Genomic DNA, 24345 nt, shown 5'->3' on the forward strand with positions numbered 1-24345 from the left:
AAACAAACATAGGGGGTATTTTATGAATTTGTAAATCCTACATCGTAATACCCGCCCAATTCAACTTTTTTTTTAACTTTTTTTAAAAAACTTTTCCCAAAAACACAAAATTGTGAACCAAACGGAGCCTATATTTGACCTGACCTAGTTTCAAAGGCTTGATTTGATTGCCCCTTGGGAGAAGTTGAATCAAGGCAGATGGCCTATTTTAATTTGATTTGAACTCATTTGAATCTCATGACCCATGATCCTTAGGAAGGGTAGAAGAGCTCGATCCCAAACCAGGCTCCGCTCAAGGCGATGGATGACTATCACTTACTCTTTTCCCTACGACCGAGTGAGCAACTGTTCTTGCTGTTCTTGAATCAGTTGCAGTTGATTTGGGAAGGTGATCCCATATCGGTATTCAAAGTCGTTCCGGAGAAAGGTTAAATGGATTTAAGAGCGAAATAAGCCGGTTATCCTCTTCTTAATAGACGCTAGCCCCGGCACCGGCTTGGGCTATATATATATATATATATATATATATTTATATGTCTCTTGCTCACCTAAGATTCAAACCAAGGACCTCATATATATATATATATGTCTCTTGCTCACCTAAGATTCAAACCAAGGACCTCATGGTTGAGAGCCTTACAATTGGCCCACTGAGCCTATTATCTATAAAAGACTATATATATATATATGTCTCCTGCTCACCTAAGATTCGAACCAAGGACCTCATGGTTGAGAGCCTTACAATTGGCCCACTGAGCCTATTATCTATAAAAGACAAAGCACCAACTTAGGATTCTTTAGTCATAATTGGGGCTATTTTTTAATTTATTTAATAAATAAACAATTATGTCTATGTAAGATATATATTTATTTATTTGAAAATAAATAAAAGAATATTAATTAATTTTTTTATTCTTGTATATGTTATAGGAAGTGAATTCATGGCATTGATTAGAAGAACTCCAAAGGTTATTAGGACAACTCACCAAAGAGAAAAGGTGGATAGCATGATGAGGACACTTTGTGGTTATAAGTTTGAACCAAATGGAAAAGAAAATGAGTTAGTCCAACTAGTGAACCAAATGGAAAAGAAAATGATATAAGAAATTGTTTGGGAAAGGGGGTTTACGTTGGGAGGATATGAAGTTTAATGCTCTCCAAACAACTCTCAATTACCCAAGTCTTGCTGGTTTCCTTGATCTAATATGGAAAAAGATGGAGTGTAAAGGTTATCAACTCTTATTTGAAAATTTCAACAAGGAATATTTAAATTGGGGTGCTAAGAGGACAATTGGTGTTTCTACTCGTAAGGGACACCATAAGATGACAGGGAATCCATTGCCTAAGATCCATTATGACCTAGATAAGGACCTTATAGATAGGCTTCATAAGTCGTTCCCAGTCCATATAATGGAGTATATGATGTTAGGTTTAATATGGTTAAAAACGCAGCGGAATACTCATTTAAAATTTTATCAAACCTTTAATCCCACGATCTGGGTATTGATTTAATTATTTCCATGTTAATTCACATACAAGGTTTGCGAATTACTTACTATCGTTTGGAGGCTCTTTCTCTTTAGTCTTCACAAATCGATTTAAGTGTAGAATCGCAATTTGATATCCACACAGAGAGAATGCAGAGGAATCAAAGATACCCAATTGCTAGAGAGGGTATGAAAGTGGCGCTAAGGTTTTTCTCTCTCTCAATTTTTTTTCTTAATTTCGATTGAATGAATAATCTCTTTTTAAACCTAATTTTAAGTTCTTATATAGGCAACTTAAAACCCCATTCCAATTTGGAATAGGATACTATTCTTTTTCCTTGTTTGGTTTTAATCCCAAACCAAACAAGAATAGTATTAATTAGGTTTCCTAATAGCATCAATATATTTAAATATATATTACTCAACTAATTAGGAATTTAGTTTTTCAATTAATATTAAACATATAATTTAATACAATTCATACAAATATATTTAATAAATAAATATATTAAATATTAACTTGGTAATTTATTTATTACACAATAAATACACATAGGCGCCTACCCCTGTAGAATTACTGAATTACCCTTGTCTATGTGAAAAGACCAAAATACCCTTTAACCCTTCTTTGATTAAATATACATTACGCAATCAACTCTCCTTATGTGTCTGACCCGTAGGCTTCCTATCATGTTGGTAGTGACCAATATCATGATTAACCACCCATAATGATCTCATTATTCACAGCCTAGGATGGGCCTCTAGCAAGCTGTCATGGCCACCCAACAAGTAGAGATCAATGAAGAACTAATACATGTCAACGGTATGGTTACTATGTTAGAGTAGATTCCCCAGAGCCAATCATATTGTTGTATATTGATTATGTGGATCATGATTATTTAATCTATAAAAGGCATCGTTTATATTATGTAAAGCATATTCCATATATATGTATTAATAGATGCCTTTAAAGTGGTTGAACCGTGACGAGTGAATCAAGCAGTGATAAGTCTTGATTGTGAGATCCCTATGATCACTTATGGTGACCATTCTAGAAACGTCCGTAGCCCCAATATTATCTTGACTTAGGCCACAAATAATACGGTAAGACTATCATAACGTTGAACGACCTTACCAGAAGGTAGTGACAAATCTCACATGTCAAAGTTGTTTGGTGACAACTTGGTGCGACACATGGGTGCTTGTTATTTACAAGTTCACTAGAGTGGCCCATCAGATGATTCCATATAGATGGTAACCCCAATGTCCACGGAATACATCATCTAACAGATGGTGGCACATGTGGTCCTTAGACTTGAGATCACCGGAGCACCGTGTGCAACTATTGGTGTAGTTTGACACAAACCAAAGGTAATCATAAGGTTATCAGTATGATAGTGATTGGCTGAATTGAGAAGTACATCATGGCTATGGTGGATTGACAAAGGATCCATCATTCCTGGGTGTAGGAGAAATTATCTCGGTGAGATATTCAGTAAAAGACAATGACCTTGAATCTGTGGCCACAGTGGAATTGAATTGGTGCTCGATTGGTCGATTAGTCCGATAACCGAATATGAATATGTCAAGGAGGTTTATACTTGACGCTGACTTTATTTCTATGCTTCAAACCTTGATGAGATAATAGATAATGAAATGATTTGATTGTATGGTAAACATATTGTTGATAAGTAGCGAACACGATGAATCCGAATTTGTTGGGTGGCCATGATGCCTTGCTAGAGGCCAATCTTGGTCAGTGTGTAATGAGAGGATTAATAAGGTGTTGATCGCGATATTACTCACTACCAACATGATGAGGAGCCTACTAGTCACTCACTTAAAAGGCAATTTAAAAAAGATAGCGAGTGAGGGGCCTTTTGTCATTTTTTGATGAAGGGGTATTTTGGTAAATCTTACGGAGCAGTTAAATTTGCTGGAAAGGTTGTTGTTTGGATCCAATCCCATATTGGATTTAATATGTAAGATTGATTATTTATTTAAATATATATATCGTCGTATATATATTTTAAATAAATAAAACATCATTATTTAAATATATATACGTGTATATATGTTTTAAATACTGAAAATCATTATTAGATTAATAAAATAACAATGGCCTAATACTCGGTTAGGATTTTCTTCGCAAATCAAAGAAACTAATTATTTAATTAGTGAAAGGGTATATTGGTAATGTACTCTAATTAGGGAAATTAGGGTGTGCCTATAAGAAGGCACTTTTCTCCCAATTTCCCTAATAGTTCTTTCATTGCCACCCAAGAGAGAGTTGAGAGAATTTTTCTCTCTTGATTTGTCTTACTCCCTTCTTCTTTAAACATCACAAATCAAACTAGCAAAGTGATTGTGTGTTGATTCTTGACTTTGTATGGATATCATGGTTCACTTCTATCCTTGAAGTGTGAGCGTTTTTCAACAATTGAGCGGTAAAGCCATCAACGTGGGTAAGAATCTAAAACCTTGAATGGGTTTTTAATGTTTTGTAACATGTAAACAATGTATCTCATATGTGGATTTTGGGCTTAGAGTTTTAATCGGTAAATTTTTGTTTTCCGCTACCTATATCTTTGATTAAATCCTAACATACTATGTCATCCAATCCTTTCATCATACATTATCTCATCAAGGTTGAGCTAAGTGTCATCCTCAGATCGTGCCCTTGATGTAATTGGTGTTTGGTATCAAACTAACGACCATAATAAAATTAGATTTGAGCGACAATTCAATTCCATTATGGCCACAGATTTATAGTCACTGCCATATAACCAAATTGCACAGTGAGATAAATTCTCTTGTAACTAAGAGTGATGAATCCTTTGTTGATCCAGCATAGCCTTGATATATTTCACGATGTAGCCAATCACCACCATACTGGTAACCCTGAAAAGGATTAGTGTTAAACCACACCACTATGTACACACGACACTTAAATTATCTCAAGTATTAGGATCACATGCACTATCATCCGTAAAAGGATTTGTTCCATAGACACTAGGTTTACCATCTGCATGGAACCCTCTATTGGGTTTGTCTCGTGAACTTGCATCCAGCAAGCACCCACGTGTCACACAAGGTTGTCACCTAACAACTTTGACATGTGAGACCTGTCACTACCTTTTAGTAGGGTAGTTTAACGTTGTGATAGCCTTACCATATTATATGTGCCCTAGGTCAGAATAATACTGGGGCTATAAAAGCTTCTAGAATGACCACCATACGTGCTTATAGGGATCTCACAATCAAGACTTAAAATGCTTGATTCTCTCATCACGGTTCTACCATTCTAAGGACATATATTATAACATACACAACATACGAATTACATAATATAAATATTGCCTTTATATATATAAACATGATACATTAGAGTCAATTACAATAAATTGATTGGCTCTAGAGCACCTACTCTAACATAGGATTTAATTTCTTTTATTTATTATTAATTATGGAGCATTTGAATTTCTTTGTAAATGATAGTTCTTGTTTTATGTAATGAAATTTGTTTTATTTATATATGTCGAATTATACTTGATTCGTCATTGGAATGAGAATTTTATGTTCGTTGAGTACAAATTTAAGTCTTTTGTGACTTTATAAGAATTCCTTACACAATTAATTATATTAACAATAATTAAAGATTAGCATTTTGGATGATGATTGTTTAAAAAAAAAAAAAAAAAAATTGAACTTTTGATTCCAAATCTAATGTGCAATTATTATTGATATAATTAATTAACAATATAAGATGTATGTTCTGACCATTTAGTGACATGAAAATATCCATGTGTATGTGTGTTTAGAAATGGCATTTGCATCTAAGAACATTGTTGCCAAACTTAATAAAGGAGTAAAATTGAATAGTGAAAATTATGAGATAAGGAGCATGAAACTACAATATGTATTAGAAGAGCAAGAGACTCTTGAAGCTCTTAACACATCCATGGAAGAGCATGAGGACAGAAACACGGTACAACATAGGAGAGACCGTGCAGCTTATGAAACCTGGAAGAAAAAGAACTCCACTGCTCGCATTACGTTGTTAAGCAGCATGACTGATGACATAATGAGGGATTACAGAAGGTATGAAATAGTAAAGGACATGTGGTCCGCACTAGCTGCAAAGTTTGGAGGTACGTCCATTATCAAACTTCGATCACTTACAATCAAGTTGGACACCTACAAGAAAAAACCAAATTATACAATGAGGCAACACTTGAGGCAAATGTCAAACATGATAAATGAACTGAGAGATGCAAGTGTCCTAACAGACGAACAACAGGCTCAGGTTGTTATCCAATCATTGCCCTATGGTTGGGAACATATGAAGATTCACCTAACCCACAATCATGTCATCAAAACTTTACAAGATGTCGTGCGTCATTTGGGACTGGAAGAGGATCACATTAGTGCTAATAATAAGGCGAATACTGATGTGTATATAACTGAATCCAACTCACAATGTGGGAAATGATTTAAACGTAAATTCCAAGGTGGGTCCCAACAAAGGGGCAACAAAGGAAGTGCTCAGGCTTATAAGAAAAAAAGGTTTTACCAACATGTAAAAGGAAAGCGTCCTTCCAAAAAGAAGAATATAGCAAAAGTCAAATGCTATAACTATGGCAAAAAGAGACGCTCGGGATTATAGTGAGCCAAAAAAGGTAAAACACTTGTTTGCCCATGTAAGTACATTTAATGTTGCCAGTTCCATTTTTCTAACTAAATTTCGTCCTTTGTGGACTATAGACTCAGCAACCACAAACCATATAGCAAGGGACAAGAGTTCCTTCATGGAATTTTGACAGATCCACAAGGCATAAGATGGATATATGTAGGAAACAACTCCAAGGAGGAAGTTAATAGGATTGGCACGTGCAAGTTAGTCATGCGTGGAGGTCAAACCCTATTTCTACATGATGTGTTATATGCTCTTGATATTCGTCGAATTTTGATTTCTGTGTTAGTATTACTTAAATTAGGATTTAATTTGAACATTTCAAACAATGATGTTAACTTGTCTTTGGGAACAAGTTATTATGGATGTGGATATTTTTTAGATGGTTTTATTGTTTTGGATGTTGATCACAATTCTAGTAATGTATGTTTTTCCTTTGTTACATCTTCTAATATTGATGGAAATGATGTATGACATGATAGACTTGGGCATCTTGGTCAACATCGAATGAATATACTAGTAAGAAAAGGCTTATTAGGAAACTTAAAAAAAAATAGAATTGTCTACTTGTGAGCATTGCCCAGCTAGAAAAACAAGAACAAAAGCATTTGGAAAAGCGATAAGAGTTGAAGTTCCATTACAATTGATTCATCATGACATTTGTGGTCCAATGAATGTGAGGGCAAGGCATGAGACTGTTTATTTCATCACATTTATAAATGATTACACACGATTCGGTTATGTCTTTTTTATTTCTTATAAATCTGGAGCTCTAAATTGCTCTAAGAAATATAATATTTAGTTGAGAATCAATTAGATTAAAAAAAAAAAAAAAAGCTCTAAGAATCGATCGAGGTCATGAGTAGATATCTGATCAATTCAAAGATTTATGTGATGAGATGGGAATAGAACATCAATTAACTAATCGAAGGACTCTACAACAGAATGGTGTTGCAGAAAGGAGATATAGAACCTTGCTTGAAATGGTGAGATTAATGATGGCATAGGTAAATTTACCCATCACCTTTTGGGGTGATGTCTTATTAACTACCATATACATACTCAACAAAGTACCCTCCAAATCAGTTATCACTACGCCATATGAGTTATGAATAAATCAAAAACCCGATTTAAATTTTCAACAGCCATGGTAATGTGCTGCCTATGTTCACGAGTCTTCCCATAAATATGGAAAATTAGGTCCAAGGGGAAAAAAATGTATCTTCCTAAGATACTCGGAGCAATCGAAAGGATACGTGTTCATAAGAGAACAAGAAAGTGGTAACAGGGCTAAATTTGAATCACGAGATATCACATTTTTGGAAACTAACTTTCCAAAGAAGGGCGAGATAGGTTCTCAAAATCAAGCATAAAGCTTATAGAAGTATTGAAAGATATAAAGCTCGCTTAGTCATGAAGGAATAGATTATGAAGAAACCTTCTCACCTGTTGTGAGGTTTACCTCAATTCGACTTATTCTAACTATAGTTGCTCCATCAAATGGATGTAAAGACCATTTTTCTCAATAAAGAATTACAAGAAGAAATCTATATGGAGCATCAAATAGGTTTTATTAGAGAAGGTTATGAACATAAAGTGTGTAGACTTTTAAAGTCAATTTATGGCTCAAGCAGTCCTTAAGACAGTGGTACATTTGATTTGATTATACGATAATGTCATATGATTTTAAAATGATTGAAGAAGATCACTGTGCATATGCAAAAAGATCCACTAACAAATTTGTTATATTATTATTATTATATGTTGATGATATACTTATAGTTGGAAATGACAAGAGGTTTCTGAATGAAATCAAAGAGTCAAGATTTCAAGAGACTACTCAAGGAAATTAGTGTCTCTTTCGCAAGAGCCATACATTAAGAAAATTATTGAACGATTTCATATGCAAGATTGCAAACCCATACACAACTCTATCTCGAAAAGTGAGACTTTGAGCTGTAAATTGTGTCCTAAGACTCGACAAGAAAAGGAACAAATGAGAAATGTTCCTTATACAAGTGCTATTGGAAGTCTCATGTACGCCATGATGTGCACAAGACCTAACATTTGTTACGATGTTAGGTTGGTAAGTAGATATCAGTCTGACCCAAGACAAGCACATTAGAAAGCAGTGAAGAGAATCTTGAGATATCTGAAAGGAACAGCTAATTACTCATTATGTTATCAAGGAAATGATTTACATTTGAGAGGCTACACTGTTGCTGATTGGGTAGGGGAGTTAGATGAAAGCAAATCTAATTTTGGATTTGTTTTCTTATTAAATGGCGGGGCTATAACTTAGACTTGTAAGAAATAATCATGTATAACCTTATCTACAATGGATGATGAGTTTGTAGCATTTTCAACTATAGTGCAAGAAGCTATTTTGTTGAGATGGTTCAGGAATCATTTGGGAATAATTCATGTTGCTATTGAACCAGTGAGAGTAAACTGTGACCATCAAGCAGCAATAGCATATGTTAGAGTAGGTGCCCTAGAGCCACTCCATTATTGTAATATTGACTCTTTGTAATAATTTTTATAATCAATAAAATGCTTTTTCTACATTATGTAATTCATATTTATTGTATGTCGTAATGTATGTCCTTAGAATAGTGGAACTGTGATAAGGGTATCGAGTGTTTCAAATCTCGATAGTGAGGACCTTATGATCGCATATGGTGGCCATTTTAGAAATGTCTATAGCCCTAGTATTATTCTAAGTAAGGACATAGATAATACGGTAAGGCTATCATAGTGTTGAACAACCCTGTCGAAAGGCAGTGACTGATCTCACTTGTCAAGGTTGTTTGCCGACAACCTGGTGCAACACATGGATGCTTGCCATAGGCGAGTTCCCTAGACAAACCCACTAGAGGATTCCACATAGATGGTAACCCTAGTATCTATGGAATAAATCCTTTAACAGATGGTGGTGCATGTGATCCTTAGACTTGAGATCACCAGAGCGCCTTGTGCACCAATTGGTGAAGTTTGACACTAGCCCAACGTAGTTTTATTTAGAGTTATCATAACGATAGTGATTGGCTACATCGAGAAGTGTATCAAGACTATGGTGGATTAACAAAGGATTCATCACTCCCGAGTTCGAGAGAAATTATCTCACTAAACAATTCAGTAAATGGCAACGACACTAAATCTGTGGCCATAGTGGGATTGAGTTGTAGCTCAGTTCAATCTATTCTTATCGTTGACCCAATAACCGAGTACAAAGAGATCAAGGATATATGAGGTTGACACTACTTCTGTACCTCAACCTTGATGAGATAATGTATGATGAAAGTATTTGATTGCACGATAGTCATATCGTTGATAGGTAAGCTGTTTCACTAAATTCGAATCTATAGAGTGGCCGTGATGCTTTGCTAGAGGACAACCTTGGTCTGTGTTTAGTGAGATGACTGATTGAGTGTCAATCGCGATACTATCCACTGTCGATATGATGAAAAGCCTTCGAGTCGCACACATAGAAGACATATTAAGGATAAATAAATGAGAAGGATATTTTCGTCTTTTAAGATAATAGGGTATTTTGGTAATCTCATAGTGCAATAAAATTTGCTGAGGTTGTTGCCTATATTTAATTTCATATGGAAATTAAAATAAGTGAGTATACACACACACACACACACACACACACACATATATAAAGATAATATAATATCAAATTTAAATTTGAAATAAAATACTATGTGTGGAATCACCTTGTTTTGGTACTGGACTATGTCTAATCTAAATATGGAATTAGTTGATTGCAATTCCATATTAGATTAGGGTTTTTGATTGTGCACTATTTAAACTGCAATTAAAAATAAAAAAACAAATAATTCAATTAAAAAAAAACCCTATCCGCCCACTCTATCTCTCTCTCTCTCCTAAACCATGGACACCTATAGTTGAAGCAGAAGAATTTTTCAAGAGAAAAAATTTGCCTTTCATCCTTGATCCAATCGGGTTTGGCTAGCACATCGAGACCTTTGGTGATCGATGTCCTGTTTTCGTGTGGATACCAAGAGTTCATTCCTATCTTGGATTAGAAGCCATTCAAATCAATTTGATGGAGCCTCCAAACGCTCGTATGAAATTTGAAATTAATTATTTAATATTTATTTCATATGCAAACAACATAAAACAGGTATAAAGATCTTAGGGTTCTTGGTTGTGGATCGGGAAATTTTTTTGTATTCCGCTACGTTCACTTGATCCATAAATGTATAGCATATACTAAGGATCCCAAATATCATGGTAAAACAAAACACATAGATATCAAATATAACTTTGTGCGAGATTTGGTGGCAAAAAAGTAGGTGAACATGAAGTAGATATCTGCGCAAGACATGGTTGCAGAACCATTTACAAAGCCTATACCAAAAGATACATATTAGCCTTCTCACACAGGCAATCGCCTCCATTACTTTGTGAGAATGGAGATGAGACGATTTTAAGCTTATTATCTAGGTGATAATAAAGATTCAAGCTTAAAATATTTAAAGTCACCTAAACCAAGATAGAAATAATGACATAATGAAGTATGACCATAAGTGATAAATTATCAAAATTTATTACTTTATCTGTCTTATCGCTAGAATAGAGTTCTAATGAATTGAAAAGTATGAAGGTGAACACAAGTTAGACACTAGGTATGCTTGACTAAAATCTGTACAACATTTATAAGTAAAAGACAAGCTGTAATGCCCACATGGAAGTACGTAATTTAATTTATGCTCTTATACCTTTAGTTAATTTTTGTTAAAGTTATTTTGAGAAAATGCCTTAAACTTGCATTAAGGGTAAAATGGTCTTTTCACTCAAAATTAGTTGAAATTGTGGGGAGTGAAAAGAGATAGAATTTCATGGAGAATGCAATAAAAATGAAGGCATTATGGTAATTGACTAAGGGACATAGATGAAATTTTAAAGAAAGTGTAAGAGCAAAATGGGAAACTATATATAATTTTATGTTATATCAAGGATTGAAGAGTGAAACCCTAGCCACTCTTCACCCATTTTCACGCCACCTTCACCTCCATATTCTCTCAATTTCTTCAATTCTTCTTCAAAGGAAATTCATAGATTTTGGGTATTTTTTAGTGGATTTTCAATCCCAAGCATCTTTAGGTAAGATTTTTGCACTAAGAGGTGAGTTTTAATTTTTAAAGTGTTGAATTTTGATGGTTTGTGTTCATAGGATTTAAGAGGAAGAGAGTTTGATCAAAGAAGATTCTTAAAGGGTTGGATCGTTCACATATAAGGTAACTAAATCCTACCCTAAGTAAGTTATGTTGTGTAGAGAATTTCTTTTATGCATATATATGTGTTATATGTAGAATTGTTGATGGATTTGGTGTTGAATGATGATTATAGCTTATCCATGAGAAGTTGTGTTGGTGTATTTGATGCTTGATGAATGTTTGAATGAAATTTGGAAGAACTGAAGTGGAAATTTTGGAGTGTGTATTTTGGGCAGATTTGGCGTTAAATGTGGAGGGTTTTATTCCCACTTTTTGGTGGCTTAGAAAAGAGATAGAAGTGTAGCCAAATGAGAGTTGCTTTGTGCATATAAGTTGTTTGATAAAATGTCAAAGAGAAGTGTTTATATGAGTATGATTATATGTTATATTTAGATGAGTTTGTAGATGGTAGAGAATGACATGTTTGCATTCCATATTGCATAATTGCATTTAAACATGTGAATTTAGAAAGAATTATAAGCATGAAACCATCTACATGCATACATATTCATAAGAGCATGCAAAAGCACTAAAGAAGGTTAAAGAGTAAATAGAAAGAAATGAGAATATTAAAGAAGTTCAAATCTGAATTTTATTTAAAGAAGTATAAAAAGATTAAAAGAAGAAAAGGTTGTGGCGATGGGGAACCGTGAGTGACAAGAAGAATTTTCCCCACATGCACGTCGCCTTTAGTGAGCGGCCTAAGAAGAAGAAAGAAGAATAAGAAAAGAAAAGAAAAGAATGAAAAAAAAAAAAAGAACAAAAAGAAAGAAAAGAAAGATTAGAAAAGAAAGGAAAGAATAAAAAGAAAGAAAGACTAGAAAAGGAAGCAAAGAAAGAAATACAAAGAAAAGAAACAAAAAACGGAATAAGAAAAATAGAAAAGAAAATGCATGTTTTATACATTTGTGCATTTGCATTATATATATGCATATTATCATGCCCATTATCTGAGTAGTAGGAAATTAGAACAGAGAAAGAACAGAAAGAAAGAACAAAGAAAGAACAGAGAGAAAAATAGAGTAAGAGTAGAGAAAGAATAGAGAAGAATGAGGAAATGTGAAGTAAGGAAAGAAATTCAGAATTTATGCAACGGATTAACATTTTGAGACTTTATTATGTTATGTAAAGTTTTGTGTATAAAGAAAATTAAATATGGGCCCATACTTTTATACTTTTATACTCGTTTATATATTTTCTTATATATATATTTAATGAGTTTTTCCTATTATTTTACGAATACGCTAGCTAGAAAAAGAGTCATTACACAAGCACTCCAAGGGAAAGGAGGAAATGTCGTAACATGTGATTCATACCACATATGCAAAAGTTTGAACACAAGGGTAATGAAAGTAAAGATCTCAACTTTAACATTGTGTGAGACCTTGAGATTATCATAATCAAATCTCAAAGGGTACCCTTGTTACTCCAGTCTGTTTCTCAAAGCCTTGATTTTTAATGATTGCTATCTGCAAATGTTACCAAAGGATTAAGAATGATTCAATCTATTGGAACATTTCTAGAAAAGCAAATTAAATGAAAGTTGCGAGAATCGAGAAAGGAGGAAGATCACAATTATGGTATTATCACATTATTACTTTGTGTATTCATCGGTCGACCAATTATGTTTTTCTTTTATGTAAAGACAAAGCATAATTATGAATACAATAAAGTTTAACTATAAAAATCGAATCGTTAGAGATAAAATGTGATAAGTAATCTAGGGTGTTAGAGTAGATGCCTTGGAGCCAATCAATTATTGTAGAATTGACTCTTTGTAATAATGTTCATTAATCAATAATAAAAGGCATTTTATTCTATATCGCGTAAATCATTATTATTGCAATATGTATTGATATATGTCTTTAGAATGGTAGAACCGTGACGAGGGTATCAAGTGTTTCAAATCTTGATAGTGAGAACCCTATGAGCACATATGGTGGCCATTCTAGAAACGTCCGTAGCCCCAGTATTATTCTGAAGTAAGGGCACAGATAATACGGTAAGGCTATCATAGTGTTGAACGACCTTGTCGAAAGGCAGTGACTGATCTCACTTGTCAAGGTTGTTTGGTGACAACCTGGTGCAACACATGGGTGCTTGTTGTAGGCGGATACACCACAGCAAGTTCACTGGACTGACCCACCAGAGGATTCCATATGGATGGTAACCCCAGTGTCTATGGAACAAATCCTCTAACGAATGGTGGTGTATGTGATCCTTAGACTTGAGATCATTGGAGCGCCTTGTGCACCGATTGGTGCAGTTTGACACTAGCCTAACGCAATTCTATTTAGAATTGTCAATACGGTGGTGATTGGCTGCATCAAGAAGTGTATCAAGACTATGGTGGACAGACAGAGGATTCATCACTCCCGGGTACGGGAGAAGTTATCAAGGAGTGTATCAAGACTATGGTGGACAGACATAGGATTCATCACTCCCGGGTATGGGAGAAGTTATCTCACAGCGCAATTCAGTATATGACAATGACACTAAAACTGTGGCCATAGTGGAATTGAGTTGTTGCTCTATCCGGATTATAATACAAGTCATTGGTCTAGAAACTGAATACATAATATCGAGAGTAACCGAAGGTTGACACTATTTATATGCCTTCGTCTCGTCGAGATAACGTATGATAAAAGTATCGAATTGTACGGTAACTATATCATTGACAGGTAGCTACTTTGCTGAATCCGAATCTATCAGGTGGCCATGATGCCTTGCTAAGGGCCAATCTTGGTATGTGCATTAGTGAGACAATTAATTGGTGTTAATCGCGATACTATACACTACCGGTATGATGAGGAGCCTATGGGTCACACACATAGAAGATAATTTAAGACTTAGGAAGAAAGAAATGTGTTTTCGTCTTTTTAGGTGAAAGGGTATTTTGGTAATTTCACAATGCAATTAAATTTGCTGAGGTCGTAGCCTTTTATTTAATTTGTTAGAAAAATTAAATAAGTGAAATTACATTTAAATATGTGTTAGCATATATTTAAATAAATTATCATTATTGTTAAATGTTAATATATATATTAAATATATATTAATTGATTTTAATTAAAGATAATGATGAATTAAAATAAATATGTAATTGGGAGTGTTTGGAAACATGGGGTGTTTGGGTTGGAGCCCAAGCCTATTCCATATAGGAATAGGGCAATTAAAAACATCACTATAAAATAAAAGGTTTCTTTGTAAAATGGAATAGTTTTTCATTACACTCATTTTCATTGAAAAGGAAAACACACAGCCCCTTATTTCACTCTCTCACACCAGAATTGATTTTTGCCTAAAATCAATTTCTCTTCATTTCTTCTTTGATTCTTAAGGCTAAGGAGGATCTAGCAAATCCCTCCTTAGTTCTTTGTGATTGTCTTCGGGTGGACTACGTCGGTTCGATCCTACACTTGGGTCGGTAGCAAAACGTTCAAAGACAAAGTTGGAGGAGCCTCCAAGCGTGCGTATGATTCCTTAAACCTTAAAAAGATTTTTCTGCAGATTTAATATATATATTGTATAAACTATGATTTTTGTACCCGGATCTTGGTTCTAAAGAACGATCCATGTAGTTTATGTTTTTGTTTTCCACTGCGTAACTGGGTTGTTCACTAACATAGGGTGCCGCATACAATATACACTCAAGTTTTATTATTCAAGAAGTTGTATATTCCTAACAAATATATAGCTAAGGTGCTCTTGAAGTATGCACAGTCACATGGCATATTTACTAAAGTATGAATCTTGTATAAGCATGGAGGGAGAAAGTCCAATCATGTGTGAGTGGGAGATGTTAAACACCTCAAGTGGGACACTTATGATGAGACCCACCTATGGTTTTTATCTAAAATAAAAAGTGTTCAGATTCATGCTTTTTGAGCATGGAAATGGTATGAAAATGATGGATGCAAGGTAGAACACAAACATATTTCATAAGCTAAATATGGCAAGAAAAAATGGTGGAATATTACCTACTCCTTAGGTTTTGAACACTTGGATCTTGATTCTTGGAGACTTTATTCTTCAATTGAGAATGAAGAAACTCAAAATGTGATCCACACAAGTCAAGGAAGAGAGAGCCGAATATGAGTGAAGGAGTTTGTGAAAGTGATTTTTGTTTTTTTATTATCAAAAAATGGTATAACACTTTATTTATATACCATGGGCACAAAGTGCAATTTTTAAATTGTTTTGGGAAAGCCTCAAGCAATTTAAAATAACTTGAGAATAAACATTATTGTCAAGTCCTTGGTTTCATGGTTAATTCACAATTAAACCAAATTTTAATTCCATTAAATATTCTAACCCTTTAGAATAAAACCAATGCACTTTTTCCCTCATTATTGAATCCAATTCAATAATAATATTTAATATATCTTTATTACCCTTGGTTAGTGCTAGCTATCTATGGATAATCTTTTCTCACCAATACATTAACACGGATGCAACCTTTTATGTCCGAACATCATTAATCCGATTAATGATATGTATTACTCTCTCTCCTTGAGCTTGGTTTTATGTGTGACCATTTTGGTTCATTGTGATCTAGCCATGGGCCCAATATCAAATTTCGATATGTTTCGTTATAACTCCTTATGATTGAAACTCCCACCAATTATGGTAGACGTCTAGCAATATTTTATAACCCCTAAACCAAAATGAAGTATAAACTTCGATGAACCTATTCCGATCATATGTACCGTGGAGTAAAATCCCTTCATCGTCTAATCCCGATTAGAATCGTTCATGGTATGTCAAAACCCTTAACTTAGTCTTTAATCGAATTGTCAATCAATACAATGGAACTCGTTAACACGAAACTACTTTTCATCTGACTTTATATTCTGGCCAGAGATTTCCTTTTTTTAATGTTTATTGACATTCATCTAAGAACTCGAGATCAAACTATTTCGAGTCCACGGATCCCATCTTGACCAACACTTGTCCTTGCACATAAATAATATATGACCAAACCGGCTTGTTACATAAGACATGACTAGTCTCGTGCTTATAGACCTAACAAAACGGGTCTAGACTCGCGGGTTGACCCGTACCTAGGTAAAAAATATAGGGTACGAGTCTAATGTATTGGACCCATTTTTTTGGACTCGTACCCAGCCCGACCCGTATTATCAACGAGTTATACGGGTAAACCCGTGGGTGCCCGCGGGTACCCATTTATTGTTTAAAAAAAAAAAAGGGATTTGAAATCCCTAAATCAGTTCGACTTTCAACTCTCATCTCATTCTCATCCTAGTTCCCACCGTTGCCATCTCTGATCTCCTCTCTCTCACCGTCGCAACTCGCCATCTCCTCTCTCTCACCGTCACAACTCACCTCTCTCACTGTCTCACATCGTCATTGTCGCCATCAACATCTCCTCTCTCACACCTCCACCATTGCAGATCGGTGAGTTTTTAACAAAGATTGTATCAAGTGTAAAGTATATAAACCCCTTTTAAGCTTTGATAATTTGACTTAAAAGTAGTAATGATTTGGGATTCATTCATCAGATATCCTCCTCAATTATTTTAACAATTTTGCTTGTAAAATAATAGCCCTATAAACAAGTTTCTTTTTTCAATCAAGTTAGAGATTTTATGTTAACATGACAACAAGGCATTATTTAATCTAATACATATTAAAACAACAAGGTAAAGTGTGCGTGTTTTTTTTTATATTTAATTTTTTAAGTCTGTGGCTTGTAATGTTATATGCGTGTTTGGTGTTTGTGAAAATGTTTGTGTGAATTTTATGACGCGGGGTTTTGATTTTGAGATAGCTTTTTATGTTAGGTGTTACTAGTTTTGCTTTATGTTTTACTTTGATGAAGTTTTGTTGATGGAAAAGACTTGTATAGAAGAACATGGGAAGTGATTTTGTGAACATTAGTGGCTTTTCGAGTTTTGTGAACATTAGTGGCTTTTCGAGTTTTGTTTTATGTGAAGATAGTTGATCAAGTTAAGTTTGTTATCGCAGTTCTAAGACTGAAGGTTTTAGATTTTTGGGAATCTTAGCTTAAGTTGGCTTTGATGAAACAGAGAGAAAAATAAGTAGAGAAAATCTATTGAGGCTAGTGAAAGATACTGTGATTGAGTTGAAGTGAAAGATATGGATATGAGTTTTCAAGTAACATGTTAACATAATATTTCATATATTTTTTATTTACATTTATTGATATTTGTAGTTGATCATTGTTTTGTAGATGATGATGTGAATGATGATTCAGATGATGATCTTGATGTGCCATTAACTAATCCTGGGATTGTGGAATCAAGAGACTTTATCCCCCCCACTGTGGGATGAACATCTGCTGCCCAAGAATGTTTTTTGTTGAACATTTGATTATGTATTTGTTTATTTTAATTGGTATTTGTAGTTTTGTATTTTACGTTATTGACTTATTGACTTATTGTGTTTGATTATGTGTATTAATGATTATGTATTTGTTTATTTTGGTTGGTATTTGTAGTTTTGTATTATATATTATGACTTGCTGTGTTTGTTTATGTGTATTACTATTAGTGATTATATATTTGTTTATTTTGGTTGGTATTTATAGTTATGTATTATATGTTATTGACTTATTGTATTTGTTTATGTGTTATTTGTTTATTTTGGTTCCTATTTGTTTATATTCTAAATTAAATTATATTTAGAGTAGTTGATTTTGGTGGTGTAAATGTAAAAAATTAAAATTGCAGGAATTTTAGGGGCATAACTGTCATAATTGAAAACTATTGGGGTGAAAATGTAAAAATTAAAACTTGGAGAGAGAAAAACGGACACCCGCGGGTCCACCCATACCCGTATAGGGTAGGGTATGGGCCCAATATTTTGGACTCGTATATCTCGACCCGTATTGGGCCCATACCCGTGACGACTCAACCCGAACTCGACCCACTCACCCATTTTGCCAAGTATACGTGCTTATACACCATATGAACCATATGCATCATATGTTGAATCCAACAATGATATCTCAAGTCTAAGGATCAGTGGTACACTGGTACGACCCTACGATGTATCATTGACCACATTCTAAATGTCCATGTGATTCATCATAATTGGTCATATTCGATAAACAGTTCACTAACCGTTTATCCATGGTAATGCCCTAGCGACATAACTCTTATAATCACCCACACTAATACCATCACATGATAGTCAATATAGACATTCAGCAAGCCTACTATGCAATGTTATTGCCTAATTAACATTACTTATGTAGGGAATGCTTTGATGATTTGATCTTTTGAGGATCCACATCATTCGGACATTTCACATTCAATATATATAATATAAATGAATTTGTAAATTAACATGTGTAAAAAGAACACTTTCTTTTATTAATAAAATATTTACAAGATATAATGTCCTAGAACCGACAACACGGTTGGTTCCTAGGGCATACACTAACAAAACTCCCACTTGCACTAGAGTCAATCGTTGTGGTATCTAATACCCATCTTCTTAAGATGATAGTCCAATTGCTTCTATGTCATCACTTTGGTAAGTGGATCAGCTACATTTTTCGCTGAAGGTGTTTTCTGTACAAAAATTTCTCCAACTCCAAGGAATTCTCTCAAAATGTTATATTTAAGCTAAATATGTTTTGACTTCTGGTGCACCCTTAGTTCCTTTACTTATGCAATAGCACCAGTATTGTCCAGTACAAGGTTAACAGATAAACAATGTTTGGAATCACACCAAGTTCAGTCATGAACTTTGCATCTGGACAACTTCTTTTACTGCTTCTGAAGCGGTAATGTATTCAGCTTCTGTCGGGGATTCGGCAGTAATCGAATGTTTGGAACTCTTCCAACTGACTGCTCCTCCATTACATGTGAAAATGAACTTAGATGTAGACTTTCTATTATCCACGTTTGATTGAAAATTAGAATCAGAGTATCCTTGAATCTTCAATACTGAGCCTCGATAACTTAGTACTAGATCCTTAGTTCTTCTTAAGTACTTAAAGATCGTTTTAACAGCTGACTAATGCTTCTCCTCTAGGTCGGACTGATATCTGCTTGTAACACTTATAGCATATGCAATATCAGGCTTAGTACATAGCGTAGCATACATGAGACTACCTATGGCTGAAGCATAGGGTATCTCACGCATCCACTTGCTCTCTTGATCAGCCTTTGGACTCATATCTTTCGAAAGATGAAGTATGTGACTGTAAGGAAAAAATCCCCTTTTGGAGTCTTGCATGCCGAAGCATTTCAGTATCTTTTCTATGTACATCCTCTAGGATAAGCCTATTAATCCTTTCATTTTAGAATTCTTACGAATCTTGTTGGGAGCCTTTAACATACCCTACCCCTCGAGGTGTAGGGAATTTGATTGTCTGGTGGTTTATCAAGGTCACGACCTTCAAGCACCATAACAATGGTCGCCCTACTATTATATTGAATGCAGATGAGTAGTCCACCATGAGGAAAGTGGCCATCTTTGTCGCTTGATCCTCCCCCCGTAGTGTGACGGGGAACGAGATTAGGCCACGGGGAATTATATGATCCTCGGTGAACCCATAGAGTGAGGTCACTACCAGCTTCAAGGCACTATCTTTTTAAGCCCATTTGTTTAAAGGCAGGATAATATAGAATGTTTACGGCACTCTTATTGTCCACAAGCATCCAATGGACTTTGTGATTCCCCATGCAAGCTGTTATGACCAGGGCATCGTCATGAGGGTGGTGGACCCACCTCACATCTTCTTCCGTGAAGATAATGGGTTTAGCATCAGCTCACTAACATTTGGCAGGTTGCAGCTTAAGGCTATTCACATTTATGTAAGGATCCGATCTTGCTTCCTGCGCATAGAGGTTTAAGGAGCGATGTGAGTTACCTTTTATATGGGGTTCATCGAAGATGACATGTATGACACTATCTTCTTCTGGAGCCTCTGGTCGTGACACGTTGGTTTGTTGTTTATTTTTATGATTTGCCTTTGACTAGCTCGGTTTTTCACGTACTCTTTCAAATGGCCGTTACGGAAAAGGTCTTTAATCGCGTTCTTCAATGCAAAGCATTCTTCAGTGGTATGTTTGATATCTTGATGATACCGATAGTACTTCTTAGGATTACGCCTCTCTTAAGGCGTCTTTATCTCTACAGGCTTTGGTAGCAGCCCTGCTTTATTTGTGACCGCAAATATTTCTTCTACTGGAGCGGCTAAGGGTATATAACATGGCTGAGGGAGTAGAGGAAAATCTACCCGAGGCTTTTTGTGTACTTCTCTCTGATTGTCCTCACGTTTTTTGAGACAACATCCTCTTTCTTTCCTCACAATGGTTGCTAATTCGAACGCAAATCTTGGTTGTAATGTTGGGAACGCAACCTTGTAATGCAGCGATGGAGTTCTCAATCTTGAGGTATTTTTTCGCCATTTGGTAGAATTGAGCTAAAGATACATGGTCTTCAGCTTGTAAATCTTTCCACAATTCTGTTTGGGGATGAACTCCTGCAATGATCAGAGTTCGTATTGACTCTTCACATGCATTTGCCACCCGACTCAACTCGCGATTAAACTACTCTAGATAGGATTTCAAAGTTTGTTCTTTGTCTTGATGAATGTTGCTAAGCTAACTTAGAGGCATGGAAAACTTTCGGTTCACCTAGAAGTGCTTAAGAAATTGTGCACTTAGTTGTTGCCACGACATGATCGACCTTATGGGTAGCAATCTAATCCATCTTTTTGCTCCCACACCGATAGATAGCGACATTTGTCCAAATCGAAGACTTAATGCAATTCCGTAATCCATCGAGGTGGTTTTGGGGTCGCCATGACCATTGAAGATCTTGACATCATACATCTTGAATCTGGGGGGCAATGGCTCATAAAAGATCTCGGGGGAAAACGAGTACCTCTCATGCCCAACAGTCCTTTCTTCCTGCCTTGCATGGAGCTCATCTAGAGTTCGCTACAAATCTTCTAGTTATTGCCCAACTGGGAAACTACTTTTTACGACCTCTGTCTATTGTCTGCGATTTTTGGAGGTCGCTTCTTGGTGACGGGGGTAATTACCTAGTAGGCTTTGACGACGTCTTCCCCTCTCCCAACAATCTATCAAACATGGATAATCACTCTAGGGAGTCTCCTGCTAGGTGTCATTGCTGATATGTTGGTCATGGGGAATCTTTGGCAGTGGGTTACTACCTGCACCTCGTTGTCACCTGTCACAAGGTTAAATCAACCCCCAAGGTGGAATGGTGTGATCGGGGATTGGTTCTTAATGTATCACACGGTTGTTTGCTTGTCGCCGGTGATTTTTGACGATTCTTTGGGACATGTCGGGACATCATGGATGTTGTATGAAACGACCATGGCAACTGACCCCATAAGATACATCTCTATGGGGCACCACATTGGTTGTGCTCCCCTTCTGCCTCCGGGACATTTGTTGTGGCATCTAGGGTTTGGAGCGCTATGGCCAACGTCCCCAACACGTCCATCATTTGGGGATTCCCAGCCCTATTCTCAAGCTTGGGAGGCTGGTTCTCTTCGGGTATAGGATGTAGATGGTTTTCTATTCTTTCTCCTTCCTGATTCAAAGGGGCTTTGGAGCTAGCTCTGGTATAACGCATGTCGGTGGATAGGTTACAGGTGTACGATGTTGTTCCTAGTGAACAGAGACAACTTTTGTGGAGGCCCTCATTCTAGCGCCAAAATCTTGGTGCGGTTTTTCGCACCAACTAGATGTACGCAAGCCTTTAGAAAGTTTGTGCACAAGGTCTATGAAAGACAGTGAAATAGCAAGTACGATGTTGAACCATTGTGTTCAGTGAGCTTTATGTGTGGAGCAAATGAAATATAAAGCGGTAAATGCGTATAAGTAAATAAATAGACCAAAACAATTTTTAAAGTGGTTTGAAAGCAATAAGCAATTCCTACGTCCACTGTTATTTTATTAATGTGATTACAAGGAGAACTTTTGCTATTAGAGACTAGCACTATAGTACTTTTTGTAGTAAAAAGATGTTGATATCTCCTTTGTGTAGGACGAGAATCCCCTATTTATAGTGTTCTGGAGGTAATATTGGGTGTGAAGTAATTCACACGCAATGGGGCATGTGGCGCCACACTGTTAACCTGGTGGATGAAGTAATCCTCATGCAAGCGGGACACGTAGAAAGGGAATCAACTTGCATTCTTATTGGTGAAGTTTTCTTCATGCAAGTGGGCACCTATCTCTGGGAGAGTGGCTTGTTTCCATCCCTTAGAAGTTTTTCTTCTAGATGATGACCCACTTTGAAGGACACGTGTCAGGTTCTCATTCTACATGTTTTTACCCTCCAACAATTACTAATTTACTATAGATATGCTTAGAACTTGATAATTGAAATATTATTTAATCAAATATACTATTTTATTTAAAAATAATTCTTTTAATAACATTAAAACAATCTTACTTTGATCCTAACTCTAATTATACACTTAGTTAATCAAATATTTAATGAATTTAATCTATTTTGATTCTCTTAAATCTTAATCATGTGCCCTCAAAACTTTAACATTATAATATCTTATATATATAGTCTACTGACCAAGTGGGGGCTTCCACCCACTTCGTCATGTCACCTAAGTGTATCTTCTTTCTTTTTTGGATTTTTGTTTTTTGATATGCAAAATTATATAGAGCCAACATTCTTTACTAATATTCTGTTCCAGTCTCGGTTCCATAACAGGTTCCATCCCAAGTACCCGACCTAAGTTCTCATTCCAAGTTTTGGGTCCGGTTCCAGTTCTTGCACATGCAGGAATTGAAACCAGACCTGTACAGTGTCAATTCCAAAAAATTGGAACTGGAACCGACCCTATGAAGGTCAGTTTTGGGTAGGTTCTACTTCCAGTTCTACCAATCGGTTTCAGTTCTATTCGCTACTCATGCTCACCCCTAGCATTGATGCCTCTTGGGATAACTTCAGATCGGAGATCGCAAAGCTAATTTGAAATTAATACCATACTATTCAATTTGTATCCAGAAAATTATCATCTTATGTAGTATTGCATGTCATTTACATGATGCATTACTTTAAAATTAGAATCTTGAGATTCTTCTCCAAGAATTTAATGCTTTCTTTTACAATAGGAATCATTTTGATTAATAGTATACTTGTGCATGAACAAGAACGATTGGAGAATAGTCATGTTAACTGTACTTGTAACTTTTTTTTTTTTTTTAAATTTCGATGATGCTTTTTTTGGGTAATCCCTTGAAGAATAGTCCCATTTATAGCTTGAGTTGAAATAACATTGCCCTTCACCATGGAAGCAATGTTACAGGAAGAGTGAGTTCCTCTAGGTTTTTTTCATTCATTAAGTCAAAGGTACAAAACATCAGAAAGTCTTGTATCTGTTTGCTTTGCTTAGTGTTTCTAAACCGGAGCATAATTAGACATGGCTTTGAAGTCTCCAACTCTACCAGGCACAATGAAATATTGAACCAAATTACAAAAGCATAGAAATCATTATTGCTCTTATTTATTGTTCCCAAGAAAAGCTAATTAATAAGAGATGAGAAATTGAAGTTTAGGGTTAGTTTAGCTTAACTTGTTGATGGGTGATATGTTATTTTCTTTTCCTTTTTCTGTGTCACAAGTACTCAATCTTTGAGTTTGAGAGGAAGTGTAATAGGCTAGAGAGATTGAGATGCCATAGAAATATTACAAAAAGCACTCCGAAGACCATAAAAAATAGTGATAAAATCAAAGAGACACCATAAACAGAGGTTTGTTATTTTCTTTCCAAAACATTTTCGGAAGCATGCTCGAGTTTTTGCTTACTCTTCCAAAGACCAGTCTTTCACTCTTCCAAATATCAAAGTCAAGGAGTCCAAATCATTGACAGGAAAATCATGCCATGGAAGATGGAATTTTAGTTTTGAGCGTCTTC

At 35.4% G+C, this 24345-nt stretch overlaps 1 protein-coding gene across 1 annotated transcript; it reads left to right on the forward strand.

Annotated features, from left to right (window-relative positions):
* Positions 1-5310: 5310 nt before the first annotated feature.
* Positions 5311-5979, forward strand: LOC116116653. Its single transcript, XM_031402706.1, has one exon. It carries the CDS (start codon positions 5311-5313, stop codon positions 5977-5979), a length of 669 nt encoding a protein of 222 aa, XP_031258566.1.
* Positions 5980-24345: the final 18366 nt, after the last annotated feature.

The sequence above is a fragment of the Pistacia vera genome, unplaced genomic scaffold (assembly GCF_008641045.1).
Source record: "Pistacia vera cultivar Batoury unplaced genomic scaffold, PisVer_v2 Contig78, whole genome shotgun sequence".
Classification (NCBI taxonomy): domain Eukaryota; kingdom Viridiplantae; phylum Streptophyta; class Magnoliopsida; order Sapindales; family Anacardiaceae; genus Pistacia; species Pistacia vera.

What these genes read in the sequence shown, in the direction of transcription:
- LOC116116653 (XM_031402706.1), top strand. Translation starts at nt 5,311, where the DNA reads ATGGCATTTGCATCTAAGAACATTGTTGCCAAACTTAATAAAGGAGTA.